At 40.5% G+C, this 10682-nt stretch overlaps 2 protein-coding genes across 12 annotated transcripts; one reads left to right on the top strand and one right to left on the bottom strand.

Annotated features, from left to right (window-relative positions):
* Positions 1–1400: 1400 nt before the first annotated feature.
* ngrn (neugrin, neurite outgrowth associated) lies at positions 1401–2810 on the bottom strand. Its single transcript, XM_005732839.1, has 3 exons — positions 2369–2810; positions 2145–2255; positions 1401–2058 (listed from the first exon to the last, which is right to left on the bottom strand). The coding sequence occupies exons 1-3, from the start codon at positions 2602–2604 to the stop codon at positions 1482–1484; spliced, it is 924 nt and encodes a 307-aa protein (XP_005732896.1). The 5' UTR covers positions 2605–2810; the 3' UTR covers positions 1401–1481.
* A 291-nt stretch (positions 2811–3101) lies between these two features.
* On the top strand, positions 3102–10394 carry nfyal (nuclear transcription factor Y, alpha, like). 11 transcript variants are annotated; one of them, XM_013910825.1, is made up of 10 exons: positions 3102–3202; positions 3962–4062; positions 6593–6679; positions 7635–7781; positions 8085–8216; positions 8333–8417; positions 8552–8721; positions 9508–9681; positions 9849–9959; positions 10103–10394. In XM_013910825.1, the coding sequence occupies exons 2-10, from the start codon at positions 3982–3984 to the stop codon at positions 10157–10159; spliced, it is 1044 nt and encodes a 347-aa protein (XP_013766279.1). In that variant the 5' UTR covers positions 3102–3202; positions 3962–3981; the 3' UTR covers positions 10160–10394. The 11 variants fall into 11 exon arrangements, with proteins under 11 accessions (XP_013766279.1, XP_013766278.1, XP_013766277.1 ...); XM_013910824.1 differs by having other exon boundaries at positions 8333–8435; positions 8552–8703; XM_013910823.1 differs by having other exon boundaries at positions 3103–3202; positions 6593–6676; positions 8333–8435.
* Positions 10395–10682: the final 288 nt, after the last annotated feature.

Genomic DNA, 10682 nt, shown 5'->3' with positions numbered 1-10682 from the left:
GTGATCTTGAATAAAAGCAGTGGACACAGGGTTATCATGTAGCCGCTTTACACTGGAAGAGACCTGGCGAGTTCTTATTACGACCATTTATTGCTTTAGGTGAAGGTAACACACTTTTTCTTAAAATTTAAAACTGCTGTATAAATGAAGTCATTGTGATGGTTCTGTACATATACAAGGTTACACCTTTTTATCTGATATGTTTCTCTTTTCTGTATATTTGAGACAATTTTCTTTGGGTTTGCCAATAAATTCATATGTTCCTCTATTTGTGCTGCGTGGTGGTTTGTCACTAACGGCAGTAATGCAAGAATGTGAGACTTACAATAATAATGGGTAACTGTCAACTGGGGATATTTTCACATGATTTATAAAAACCCAGTTCCAAAAAACAGTGCAGTGATTTGTACGTTGCATAAACCCAGATTTTATTCACAGTAGAACAAAGAAAATGCATTTGTTAGAAGACGAGGGGATGTTACACGATGGCACTCTCCTAACTTTTTGGACATTTGTTGCTACCATCAAATTCAAAATATTTGGTTATGTGGTTCAGTTTAAATGTGATGTTTTGTGTCTGACTGTGGATGAAAAGTGGCTTTATGAGATTTGCAGATCACTGCAGACAGTTTTTGTTTACATTTTACAAAGCGTCCCAGTTTTAAGATTGTAAAGGGATAAGTTCAGAACTGTGGTTGTGTAACAACTGAAGTAATCATTCCTCTGGCATTGAATTTTTGATAGCCAGACTGCTTTGAGCTGATAGGAAGGCAACAAAAACCCAATAATCACTCATTACAACAAAGGTATGCAGGAGAGTATCTCTGAAGGCACAACAGTTTGGGCTGCTGATTGTGGTGAAAGGGTGTGGGAGATAATTTCTTGTCAGACTTGGGATCCCTAGAGTGTCAGATTACATCTAACCTGAGTACTGTTGCTGACTGCATCCATCCATGTATGCACAAGTTAAACCCACCAGTAGGATACCAAAGCTCAAATGATCTCAGACTCATTCCTTGAACATGACAGAGTTCACTGCACTCAGTCACCATATGTTAAACCAATAGAGTACCTCTGGGATGTTGTGGAACAGGACGTTTTCATCACGTATGTATCATATTTTCAGCAATTGTATGACTTTATGATGTCATAATTCCTATCATGTCAATATGGACCAAAATCTTAGAGGAATATTTCCAGCACCTTGTTGAATCTGTGCCACTAATACTTAAAGCAGCTCTGAAGGGGATCCAACCCAGTACTAGCAAGGTGCACCTAATAAAGTGGCTTGTGAGTGTATTTGTCTATGTCAATAAAAATTGACATAGGGATAAACTGGGAAGTCAATACATGGGTGAAATGGGCATGAAATATCTGGACGAAAAAAAAAAATCTTTTGCACAAAGATTCAAAATAACTTTTATTTGGTAATTTGCACGACCCCAACATTGTACATGCTGAGCTAACAACACAACATGTTCTCAGATTCTATACAAAAAGTTTCCATCTGCATCAAAGAAATCATTCCCAACTTGGACTGCTGAAGAGGGCTTTTCCATTTTCACAAGCTCTTCAAGTTCTTCCTGTGTCAACACCTGTCCATCCCAACTCTCTTCATCCTCCTCTGTAAGGTCACTGTCATTAGTGCTGCGTTCTGTTGTTTCTGTCACTGTGGCATCTTCACTAATACCAGCTGCAATGTGTGTGGGCTGAACAGTAACAGGGACAGGACTCTTAGCTAGGGAACGTGAGCCATGACCTTGAATCACCGGAGTCTGATTAGCCACAGGGATCAAAGCACCTTCTGTGCTTCCAGGTGGGAGTATGGCTTGTGAGTTCCTTTCGGGCAGTTTCAACCTGTCCTGCTGTGTCCTAGCACCTGAAGGCAGCACCTGCTGGCTCATTTTAGCCATTACTTTTGCATTCTGCTTGGCTTTTCTTTCAGGAGAGGGGACGAATTTGCTTCTCAGGACTCTCAGGATCACATCATGACTGACAGAGAAGCCTTCAGCCAGACGCTCTACTGTCCACTCATCTGGCTGATTTTGCTTCAGATGTCTGAAAGTTGATTGAGATTTCATATGAGGCTTAATTTGAAACACTTCTTAGTTTACTGTCTGGACAAACTTAACACTCATTCTCACCTGATCTGCTCAATGGCATCCCAGGTTAACCTCCTCTCTGGAGCTCCTGATGGTGTCATCTGCCTCCTCAATATGTGATACTTCACAGTCTTCTGTCTTTTTCTTTCTTCCCTGAAACAAATCCCCAGAATACTTCATATATCTTGTCATAAAGACACCATATATTTATTATTTAACATCGTTTTACACTGGAGAAATGTGTGAAAAGTCCTATTGAATCTTACTGAATTAAGGCTTGCAGTTTGTCCTCCACGTCCTCCAGTTCGAGTTCTCCATTAGATGTCTGATCGCTGTATCCTGGTCTGCTCGATCCTCTGTCTGCCTGCGCAGGGCCCTGTCCCATCCGTGCCTTGCTGGCCCCTCTGCTTGCAAATCGGCAGTTGGTAGCGCTCACTGAGGAAATCAGAGATGGAGCACCAAACTTGGAGAGGAGGGAGAGTATCTGCACAGACCTGGCCATGCCAAAAACGATGTGTCGTCCTTTTATTCCTTTCGTTTTTCTTTTCTTGTTTTTAGGGAGTCACTTAGGTGTCATGAAAACAAAAACGTATTTTACTATAAATTAAAATTAACCTTGCTGCTCACGCACTCATGGCACCACTCATAGAAGTACTTCCGCAAACACTGGGCTCATAGCATAAAATCGGCGCTCTACTGCCAACTAGCGCTACGGAGGTAACATTATTACGTGTCCCTGTACTGAACAAAGGTGATTACCTGAACCATAACACTACTTAAATTGGACGCGTTGCAGGTTTAACGGTACTGATGCTGGATTAATTTCCACTTTTAACATGATCGAATACCAGTTAACATATATAATACAAGTCAGGAGAAGTCTGATGAAATATAAAAACTCAAACTAAATGGCGACATCTGCCGAGGGGACAGGGACACTGCACGCTGCCTCGCCCCCCTGTTCAAGTGTCACGCAGCTGCGCACCTCTCTCCCAGTCGCCGTTGTTTCATTTGCGCCATTTTGTCCGCTCACTTTGTTGATTGGGCTTTAGCAAGCTGTACTGGAGCCAATCAGAGGGAAACCGGACAGCGAAGATACGGTAAGGAAGCCCCGATTGAAGGCATTGGTAGTTGTCAGCACGGATTGGTTTGTCATGGACCAACCAAATTACTAACCCTGCTTAATGCAAAAAACTCAAATTGCAGTTTGATTTCGACCGCTGCGTCCCAAGACCTACAAATAGCTTCATGTTTCTAGCGTTGGCCACCGCGAGGAAACATGATCCTCGCTTGGTCCACAAGCCTTAGCTAGCGTTAGCTCCTTCGCTAAAATATCGTTTCTCGAACAAAGAGCGGGTATAAAGCCACCGTTCGACCGTCAGCAAACGCTGCCAGGTACATTATAATGAGCTGTAATAAACAAGCTGCCCACAAGAGAATATACACGTTCGGAGTTTACGACACAAATGGCATCCTTATGCGCTTTCTAGAATTTACCACGCTTTTAGCTAGCGGACTGGCGCTAGCCGTGTTAGCTTCCCCACTAAAATACCCGCTAAATAAAATTCCGCTTTAGAGGAATCCAGCAGCTGACACAGCTGTGTCCTCCTGGGTGGATTATGTTTCAGCTGAAATTCGTAGACTTCACGTTTGACACAGTGTGGCACAAGTCGGTGTGAGGAAGCAGTAGGTCCTATTTAAATATTGAGAACAATAAATTGAAAACACGTAGATATCGGTTAAAAAGACGGGGTTTTTTGCCGTCGAAAAAGATTATCATTTGTTTACGTATAAAATGCACTGTAAACCATAGAAATCCAATATTGGTTCATTTGTATGCTTTGTCTTTGCCTCATCAGGTTTTTCACGGTAAAAAGCCATGGAGCAGTACACCACTGCCACCACTACTACTGGAGAGCAGATTGTTGTTCAGACAGCCAATGGACAGATCCAGCAGCAGGTGAGCTTAGGGTTGACAATTTTATTCCTTTTTTAATTATTATTATTATTATTTTTTAAATTGCCCTACCACCACATATGAACTAATATGTAGTAAGATTATGAGTACCAGAGGGTCAAAATAAAATAAAGTTTTAGGGATTCCAGTTGGATCATTGGATCTCAAATCATGATATCATTTCTGATCAGCCCTCCTAATTTGCCCTAAAAGTCCAGAGATTACATAAGTCATGATACCTGTGATCGAAGTATTATTGAGAGTGATATCAACATTTTTTTAAGATCTACATTTTTTTTGAGAAATGTCACATCAACCCACTTCCATCATGTTTCTTTTCACACTTTGATATCAGAGGCAATTTTTCAAAATGGATATCTTTAACACTATTAAAGATAAAAGTGCAATTCTTTACTAAACTCTCTTTTCCTAAAACTGAACCAGCGTCTGTAAATTGGGAGAGAGAGATTGGCTAGATCAGATATGAGAAAAATTAAAGCAGTCCTGCAAAGTCTAATATTTGAGTAAAGACTAGAGATGGACCGATCCGATATTACGTATGGGTATCGGTCCGATACTGACGTAAATTACTGGATCGGATATCGGAGAGAAATAAAAAATGTAATCCGATCCATTAAATATCAAACAAGCACCTCACAAAACTTGCGACATGGCGTAACTCTGCTCATAACCGTAGCACGTGGGAGCAGTATGCGTCATGTGATAGAGCGGCTGTGTGTATTTGAAGCCTCGCTACCAAACTGGCATTTCATCACCGAGGAAGTTAACCCAGAGAGAAGTAAAGCAAGTGTGTAAGTTCATCTCTGAATGTTTGTAAAGCATTCCCACGTTAAGCTTAACAACCGCTATATGGAGCGACTGCCTCTTCTTGCTGCTACTTCAATCGTGAAACTGATCAATGATCAGCTGATCGGCTTTTCTGTCGCGAGTCCGTCTCTCTTCTTTGTTTTTGGCCCACTTTGCGCCAGAAAGAGGAAACCAGCGGCTGAACAACAGCAGCACGTTTAAGCTTGATAATCTGTTGTTAGAATTTATTTAATATTACTTTGTACACCAGGATCTTTTTCTATGTAGCTGACGGCTGGTAACTGTGCAGGGACGGATCTAGCAAAGTTATGCAGGGGGGCCAATAGGGCATGAACAGGGAAAAGGGGGCACAAAGGCATACTTTTCTTTCTTATTCTCATTTAAAATGTCTAGTGTTTAATAAATAATATCTGAATCTCACACCCAAAATTTTAATCTGATGTAAAATGTATAGAAGTCCATTACTGTATATAGTAACTATTAAGTCTAATATAGCCTACTAAGCTATAGTACTTTTTCCTTTGGGAAGGTACGATCTGTGCAGTCTGCAGTTCTGTTGAAGAAAGACGTTGAATCTATTTAATTATTCTTGAAAAATAATTTATTTCTGTGCATTTTATTTTCCACACTGCATCAAATTAAAGTTGATTACGCTGATTAAGCGTCAGGAGGTGGGGGGTGGTTCCCTATTTTTTATTTTTTTTTATTATTTTTTTTGCTGGGAGTTTGCAACCCTATTAGTTAGGTTGCTTAATATTTCTGCTAAGTACTCTTTAAAATACCAGAATAGGGAGGATGGAGCAGGTTTAAGTTTATTAGATTGATCAGTGTTGCTGAACTATGAAATATTTTGGGTCCATGTATTTTTTATATACAGGTATAACAGAATAGCTTTAGTGTTGTTGTTTATTTAAACTTGAGTATGAACTTATACAAAATGCAGCAATATATTAAAAAAACAGTTTTATTGATTAAAAAACACTATATCGGATTCATATCGGTATCGGCAGATATCCAAATTTATGATATCAGTATCGGACATAAAAAAGTGGTACCGTGCCATCTCTAGTAAAGACTAATAAAAAAGGTCACATTCTAAAAGACAACTAGTGACAATTTCTCAACGATATATAGCTGTATTTCACAATATTGCAAAATAACATGTATAATCATTTTTAACATGAAATCCTCAGTCACAAACATGAAGAAGATGCTATTTTCATTCAAGTTTCATGCTAGATTGAGACATGACACACATTTATACCACAAAAATATTAATAATCTAAATAGAACAGATCTTTTCTAATTACTCTACTTATAACCAAGAACATAATTGTTTAAAAATATGCAAACTTTTTTATCTTTTCAGGTCAAATTTTTAAGGTAATCATGTTCAAACTTTGTTTGAGTTTTCATTGTGCAGATTATTTCTGCCTAAAAGGCAGAAAACTGGGTTTACTGGCCTTTTAAAATAAATAAATCTAGATATATTTCAAACATGAAGCTAACACTTCAAAGCAGGCATTATAGATATGTCCAAGCCTCAGACCATATAATTTTAGGCAAATCGGAAATGGTTGACTATACATTGTTTAAAAAAAAAAAAAAAGATGATTTGAGATGCAATAATCCAGTTCCAATATATTTTCTTGGTACTTTGTTGTTGAGTCTGTATATATGAGTCTGTATCCTGCCCTGCCTGCAGACACAGGGCACAGTGACGGCTGTGCAGCTGCAAACAGAGGCGCCAGTGGTGACGGCCTCAGGCCAGCAGGTGCAGACACTCCAGGTAGTGGTGTCACCGCCGCCCTGTGTCAGTGTCATGACTGTTTCACAGCCTACCGGTTTGCATGCCATAGCCAGGGCTGTTTGTATTTTTATTTTTCCAGGACCCATCTGTGCTGTTTGGTTCATCATTTCCCTCCCAAGCATGTCTTGCAACTGCACGTTCCTCAGCACAGTGTTTTCTGTGTCAGCCTCCGGTTTTTGCTTTTGCTCTCATGGCTGTCTACACTGAGTTGTGCTTGTCTCTTGCTATTAAAAGCAAGTTTAGAAAGTCAGATGTTCTTGTTCTGAAGTGCGATGGCTGTGGAGAAAAATATGCAGAATATACAACAGAACAACCTTCTGAGGTCTGCATGGATCCACATCCATTACTGGCTGCCACTGTTCATCATAGTCTGATATTTTTCTTACTGTTGTGCTGAATAATGTCAGCAGGTACCTTTGCCCTTACAATTTTACTTCCTGTCATGCTGCTGCTGCTGCTGCTGCCACAGACCATAAGTTGTACGCTGTGGTCACTTTATGGTATAAGATGAAATATCAGTACCAAGTTGAACATGTGAATGCAAATTAATTTTACCAACATCTTGACCACAAAGGTACAGTAAGCAAATTCAGTTCTTGTAAGCTCTTGTTTCAATAGCAGTATGGCTGTAAATACAAGACCTAAATTCTACATGCAGAAGTTTTGTATTTTTCTGTAGCCTAAGCTCATGAGAAAAATGATTAAACATACACTAGATACATTGGGTACAGAAATAATCAATGCTATATAACAGGATGCTTTCATGTTTGTATTTTAGGAAACAATAAACGTGAGATCAACAAGTGCTTTTATCCACAGTGTAGTATCCTGGATGTTTCTCATGTCATACCACTTGCATGCAGCTCTGCAAGTAACAAGAGACACTGAGACGAACACTGTCAGTGCTGCTATAATAGCTGTCTGAATCTCCCTGTAGGTCCAGGGACAGCCTCTGATGGTTCAGGTGAGCGGTGGACAGCTCATCACATCGTCAGGGCAACCCATTATGGTGCAGGCCATGTCAGGGAGTCAGGGTCAAACCATAATGCAGGTCCCTGTATCTGGTGCTCAGGGACTACAGCAGGTAAAGTATCTAAATTAAATTATACATTGTTCTCTAAAGCAACACTGTTTACTCTGGAATAATATTAATAGTAAACTAACTAGTATAGATTTGGAAGTAAACGCTGAAGTTTGAGAAGCACGCTGTACACTGAGTAGGTTTTTTTCCCCTTGTTGTTATTTTTAGTGTTTATGTAAGATTAAGTTGATAGCGAGGTAGCAAAGTGTACTTTTTTCCCCCATGTTTATCCTTGTTATTCTGTTTGCTGTGGTGTTGATCTATAATCCAGTTAACCACTGTTGATGTTTTTGTACCTGTCTGTAGATCCAGCTGGTGCAGCCAGGTCAAATCCAGTTGCAAGGTGGTCAGACTCTGCAGCTGCAGGGCCAGCAGGGTCAGCCTCAGCAGATCATCATCCAGCAGCCCCAGACCGGCATGACAGCTGGACAGAACCAAGTACTAAATTTTGAAAAAATTAAAAAAGCAAAAACCCAAGCTTCTTATTTAAAAATCTATTGAATAAATAAATCCCCATAAAATGATGTAAAGTAATTTCCCCCCTCTCTATCAAGGGACAGCAGATCAGCGTGCAGGGCCAACAGGTGGCACAGACAGCTGATGGACAGACCATCGTCTACCAGCCTGTCAATGCAGATGGTACTGTCTTGCAGCAGGGTAAACTAGGCTGTCCTCCACAATTTGTGTTTGACTTCTGCTATTTAGACTTTCTAAATAGGAGCATGGGTGAGTTGTCATGTTCAAAAAGTTTTGGGATGATTATCTGTTTTCAGGAATGATCACAATTCCAGCTGCCAGCTTGGCAGGTGCCCAGATTGTACAAGCAGGGAGTGCCAACACCAACACCACCAACAGCGGCCAAGGCACTGTGACCGTCACCCTGCCCGTCTCTGGCAACATGGTCAATGCAGGTGGAATGGTCATGGTAAGGCCCTGTGCAGAGGTACCCAGCACCTTATTACCTTTGTTTTTCCTAATCTAGACTCTCACATGGGTATATGGTAAAGGTCATGGGCTTAAACATATATTTTTTATGAATGATCACTGGTGTTTTCATAGGTCAGTTATAATTATAGCTCACCTTATCAAACCCTAAAATGAACACGTCTAGGTTTGTTTAACCCCCCCTGTAAACCTGTGGTCCTTCTAAACAGGTGATTTTTGGATACATGCTCTTCCCGGGCTGTATCCATGTTAAATACAATTCACATTAGCATTTTGTTCATACGTAAAACTAATAATGTTTTGGAAGTTTCATTATTGGTGCTTATATTGCCTGAAAACAACAAAGCATAAATAGGGTTCCTTGAGTTTAAGTCCACATTTAAAAGATGCCGTGTTCACTGCATAGACTGTAATCTTAATGACGTGAATGGTCATCCAAATCCGGCTTGTCTTTGAATGCTACCCATTTTGTACAAACAGTAGTTGATGGTCAGTTTCATTGTGTCATTTTGCTCTGGACTTTTCAGGTTGGGCAGCTTGCATCCTTAAGCTAGTAGTTAGTAGAATAAACTGACATTGTGAAATTTCCTGGCAGTGGAGACCCAGTATGCAACTGTTGGGGAGTCTAAATAAGAATGACTTAAAACATCTGTATGGGTGTGGAAGAGCAGTGTGAATTTTTTCTTTTATTTGAATGGATTGATATTTGTCTTTTTGTGAGTAGGATCTGTTGTAAAATGCGTGACATATTAAGCACTGTGTCTTTGTCTTTTCCTTCAATCAGATGGTACCTGGAGGTGGCGGCGTTCCCACAATGCAGCGAATCCCATTGCCAGGGGCTGAAATGCTTGAAGAGGAGCCACTGTATGTCAATGCCAAACAGTACCATCGCATCCTAAAGAGAAGACAGGCTCGGGCTAAGCTGGAAGCAGAGGGCAAGATTCCCAAGGAAAGGAGGGTAGGCCATTTCTGTCAAACGTATAGACTTGAGTGTTTTGAGAGGGGGGGAAAAAAAAAACCCTATATATTTAAATTCTTCTGTGTTGTACTCTGTGTGTGATTTTTAGTGATGGGCTTGTTGTGAACCAAATTTTAATGTGAGTAATCCACCTTCTTCCTGTCTAGCAGAAATATCTACATGAGTCTCGCCATCGTCATGCAATGCAGCGTAAGCGGGGAGATGGCGGTCGTTTCTTTTCCCCTAAGGACAAGGAAATGGGTCTGGGATTATCACAGGTAGGCAGCTGTTTGTAGAAAGAACATAGCAACTCAAGCCTATAATGCTTGTTGCAAATTGTCATACACTTAAAACTGTGAGATTTTAAGTGTATGAGCTCAATTTGCTTTTGTTACCTCCCATTTCTGCCCTTCTGATGCAGGATGTCGCCCAGGCAGCAGCAGATGAGACAGTGGCTCAGATGATCCGAGTTTCATAGCACTGTCATTGACATCATCACTTCTTTCTGAACTCTACCCTGCCTGAGATTCTTCATCGCAGCTGACCTCCTGCCACCACTTTTTCCTTTCATCTGTACTTCCTCCTGCCTCACCGCCATACACCAAACCACAGTGCTACCACTGGGCTTTTTCTGTTGTCTCTACTCCTACACTGGTCTTCCAGGGAGCTGGCTGTATGGCTGCTGAGACTATGAACTTTTCTGGCCTTGTTCATCCAAAAAAATGGATGCTGTCATGCTCAGCTTATCTGGTTGAGCACTAAGGACCAGCTTTTTATTTTCGTAAGCATTAGTTTTGAAAATAACGAAGCTAGTGACAGGAAATGACAGCCATGAAGCCATCATGTCAGATCCTGGTCTGTTTGAAAATGAGATTTTTGTCACCAGTGGATGCGTTTTGGTTTAAATATTTTTTGTAAATGGTACCTGTTGTGTTTTTTTTTCCTTTTTCTTTTTAAAAAAAGAGATATTCTTTATGCATTGATGCTACACTGCTGTTCTT

The sequence above is a fragment of the Pundamilia nyererei genome, unplaced genomic scaffold (assembly GCF_000239375.1).
Source record: "Pundamilia nyererei isolate P.nyererei 1_Seehausen unplaced genomic scaffold, PunNye1.0 scaffold00049, whole genome shotgun sequence".
In the NCBI taxonomy this organism is placed as follows: Eukaryota; Metazoa; Chordata; class Actinopteri; order Cichliformes; family Cichlidae; genus Pundamilia; species Pundamilia nyererei.
This window is presented reverse-complemented; position numbering and strand designations above follow the sequence as displayed.

Excerpts from the sequence above, each read along its gene's own strand:
- ngrn (XM_005732839.1), bottom strand. The coding sequence starts at position 2,604 with ATGGCCAGGTCTGTGCAGATACTCTCCCTCCTCTCCAAGTTTGGTGCT. Across the intron at positions 2,256-2,368 it reads AAACTGCAAGCCTTAATTCA|GGAAGAAAGAAAAAGACAGA; the intron begins GTAAGATTCAAT and ends GATTTGTTTCAG. Across the intron at positions 2,059-2,144 it reads GATGCCATTGAGCAGATCAG|ACATCTGAAGCAAAATCAGC; the intron begins GTGAGAATGAGT and ends ATCAACTTTCAG.
- nfyal (XM_013910819.1), top strand. The coding sequence starts at position 3,982 with ATGGAGCAGTACACCACTGCCACCACTACTACTGGAGAGCAGATTGTT. Across the intron at positions 7,782-8,084 it reads GTGCTCAGGGACTACAGCAG|ATCCAGCTGGTGCAGCCAGG; the intron begins GTAAAGTATCTA and ends ACCTGTCTGTAG. Across the intron at positions 8,722-9,507 it reads TGGTAAGGCCCTGTGCAGAG|ATGGTACCTGGAGGTGGCGG; the intron begins GTACCCAGCACC and ends TCCTTCAATCAG.